Source organism: Panulirus ornatus, chromosome 31 (assembly GCF_036320965.1).
Source record: "Panulirus ornatus isolate Po-2019 chromosome 31, ASM3632096v1, whole genome shotgun sequence".
In the NCBI taxonomy this organism is placed as follows: domain Eukaryota; kingdom Metazoa; phylum Arthropoda; class Malacostraca; order Decapoda; family Palinuridae; genus Panulirus; species Panulirus ornatus.
In genome coordinates, this window is record NC_092254.1 from 18,249,086 (window position 1) to 18,252,421 (window position 3,336).

The 3,336-nt window shown below is 43.3% G+C and overlaps 1 protein-coding gene across 1 annotated transcript in view; it reads left to right on the forward strand.

Annotated features, from left to right (window-relative positions):
* Window positions 1-333: 333 nt before the first annotated feature.
* Window positions 334-3,336, forward strand: part of LOC139758851 (gamma-interferon-inducible lysosomal thiol reductase-like) — a 28,725-nt gene continuing 25,722 nt past the window's right edge. Inside the window, exon 1 of the mRNA XM_071680714.1 lies at window positions 334-464. Coding sequence (XP_071536815.1) covers window positions 426-464 — 39 coding nt within the window. The 5' untranslated portion in view covers window positions 334-425. The remainder of the gene's footprint in view (window positions 465-3,336) is intronic.

Sequence of the window (3,336 nt, forward strand, 5' to 3'; positions counted from 1 at the left end):
AGCAAGAGTGGGTAGGGGAGGTCCTTGTAAGGAGGAATGAGGTTACATTTGAAATTAATTGAGAATAAAGCAGAGTGGTGAGGTACAGTAAAGTTGTGAGTAGGTGGTAGTGGTAATGAGAAGGTGACGGTGGTAATGATATGTTGTGTTGGGAGGGGATTTTAGCCAGGATGGGTCGTGATGAGAGTAGGCTGTGGTGAACAGGATGGGTTTTAATGGAATTCATAATGGAGAAGATGATTGAGGGAGCCAGTGGGTGATATGGAGAGTGAGGGAGGTGGGTAGAGAAATTGTCAAACGAGAACAGATAGCGTGTGCGCGTGGTGGTGATGATGGGGATGGGAGGGAGGGAGGGGGGTTTGATACAGGTCCCATAAGCGTGAGCAACACCAGCCTCAGCCGCTACTCTGCTAGCTACCGTCATCATGATAACACGTGTACTACTCCTGGCCTGCCTGACTGTGGTAATCATCACCTTTCATCATTATTGTGTGGTAGAGATAACTGTACAAGTCATGGACGCCAAACTTCCAGTCACATTGGTCCAGCGTCTCAAATCCTCCACTTCCATCGTACACACACGTATCTCTTGCTGTGGGACACTCAGTCCAGATGTTGACACTCACTTGATTCCCTTACGAAAGCTTCACATACCCTCGTAGATAAAACGTTAGGGGTAAGCAAGTATGAATATGTACATATGTACATGCATACATACATATGTACATAGATACATACATATGTATGTATGTATGCATGTATGTATGTATGTATATATCTGTGTATATATATGTATATGTATCTATATGCTGAAATGTATATGTACATGCTTATCTGGGAGTTTATGTATATATATGTGTATAGAAGTGGAGGGGCTATTACTCGTCTGTTTTCTTGCATTGCCTCGCTGACGCGGAAGGGGACGGGAGCGGGGGGCTAGAAACCCTCCCCTCCTTTTATTTCGACTTTCTAAAAGGGGAAACAGAAGAAGGAGTCACGTGGGGAGTGCTCATCCTCCTCAAAGACTCAGGTTGGGGTGTCCAAATGTGTGTGGATGTAACCAAGATGAGAAAAAGGGAGAGATAGGTATTATGTTTGAGGAAAGGAACCTGGATGTTTTGGCTCTGAGTGAAACGAAGCTCAAGTGGTAAAGGGGAAGAGTGGTTTGAGAATATCTTGGGAGTAAAGTCAGGGGTTAGTGAGAGGACAAGAGAATGGGAAGGAGTAGCACTACTCCTGAAACAGGAGTGGTGGGAGTATGTGATAGAATGTAAGAAAGTAAACTCTAGATTAATATGGGTTAAACTGAAAGTGGATGGAGAGAGCTGGGTGATTATTGGTGCATACGCACCTGGGCATGAGAACAAAGATCATGAGAGGCAAGTGTTTTGGGAGCAGCTGAGTGGGTGTGTTAGTAGTTTTGATGCACGAGACCGGGTTATAGTGATGGGTGAATTGAATGCAAAGGTGAGTAATGTGGCAGTTGAAGGAATAATTGGTGCACATGGGTTGTTCAGTGTTGTAAATGGAAATGGTGAAGAGCTTGTAGATTTGTATGCTGAAAAACGACTGGTGATTGGGAGTACCTGATTTAAAAAGAGAGATATACATAAATAAACGTATGTACGTAGTACAGGTGGTCAGAGAGCGGTATTGGATTACGTGTTAATTGATCGGCGCGCGAAAGAGAGACTTTTGGATGTTAATGTGTTGAGAGGTGCAACTGGAGGGATGTCTGATCATTATCTTGTGGAGGCGAAGGTGAAGATTTGCAGAGGTTTTCAGAAAAGAAGATATAATGTTGGGGTGAAGAGAGTGGTGAGAGTAAGTGAGATTGGGAAGGAGACTTGTGTGAGGAAGTACCAGGAGAGACTGGGCACAGAATGGATAAAGGTGAGAACAAAGGACGTAAGGGGAGTGGGGGAGGAATGGGATGTATTCAGGAACGAAGTGATGGCTTGCGCATAAGATGCTTGTGGCATGAGAAGCGTGGGAGGTGGGCAAATTAGAAAGGGTAGTGAGTGGTGGGATGAAGAAGTAAGATTATTAGTGAAAAAGAAGAAAGAGGCATTTGGACGATTTTTTTGCACGGAAATAATGCAAATGACTGGGAGATATATAAAAGAAAGAGGCAGGAGGTCAAGAGAAAGGTGCAAGAGGCGAAAAAGAGGGCAAATGAGAGTTGGGGTGAGAGAGTATCATTAAATTCTAGGGGGAATAAAAAGATGTTTTGGAAGGAGATAAATAAAGTGCGTAAGACAAGGGAACAAATGGGAACATCAGTGAAGGGGGCTAATGGGGAGGTGATAACAAGTAGTGGTGATGTGAGAAGGAGATGGAGTGAGTATTTTGAAGGTTTGTTGAATGGGTTTGATGATAGAGTGGCAGATATAGGGTGTTTAGGTCGAGGTGGTGTGCAAAGTGAGAGGGTTAGGGAGAATGATTTGGTAAACAGAGAAGAGGTAGTAAATGCTTTACGGAAGATGAAAGCAGGCAAGGCAGCGGGTTTGGATGGTACTGCAGTGGAATTTATTAAAAAAGGGGGTGACTGTATTATTGACTGGTTGGTAAGATTATTTAATGTATGTATAACTCATGGGGAGGTGCCTGAGGACTGCCGGAATGCTTGCATAGTGCCTTTGTACAGAGGCAAAGGGGATAAAAGTGAGTGCTCAATTTACAGATGTATAAGTTTATTGAGTATTCCTGAGAAATTCTATGGGAGGGTATTGATTGAGAGGGTGAAGGCATGTACAGAGCATCAGATTGGGGAAGAGCAGTGTAGTTTCAGAAGTGGTTGAGGATGTGTGGATCAGGTGTTTCCTTTCAGGAATGTATGTAAAAATACTTAGAAAAGCAAATGGATTTTTATGTAGCATTTATGGATCTGGAAAAGGCATATGATAGAGTTGATAGATATGCTCTGTGGAAGGTATTAAGAATATATGGTGTGGAAGGCAAGTTGTTAGACGCAGTGAAAGATTTTTATCGAGGATGTAAGGCATGTGTGCGTGTAGGAAGAGATGAAAGTGATTGGTTCTCAATGAATGTTGGTTTGTGGCAGCGGTGCATGATGTCTCCATAGTTGTTTAATTGGTTTATGGATGGGGTTGTTCGGGAGGTGAATGCAAGAGTTTTGGAAAGAGGGGCGAGTATGCAGACTGTTGTGGATGAGAGAGGTTGGGAACTGAGTCAGTTGTTGTTCGCTGATCATACAGCGCTGGTGGCTGATTCATGTGATAAACTGCAGAAGCTGGACTGAGTTTGCTAAAGTGTGTGAAAGAAGAAAGCTGTGAGTAAATGTGAATAAGAGCAAGGTTATTAGGTACAGTAGAG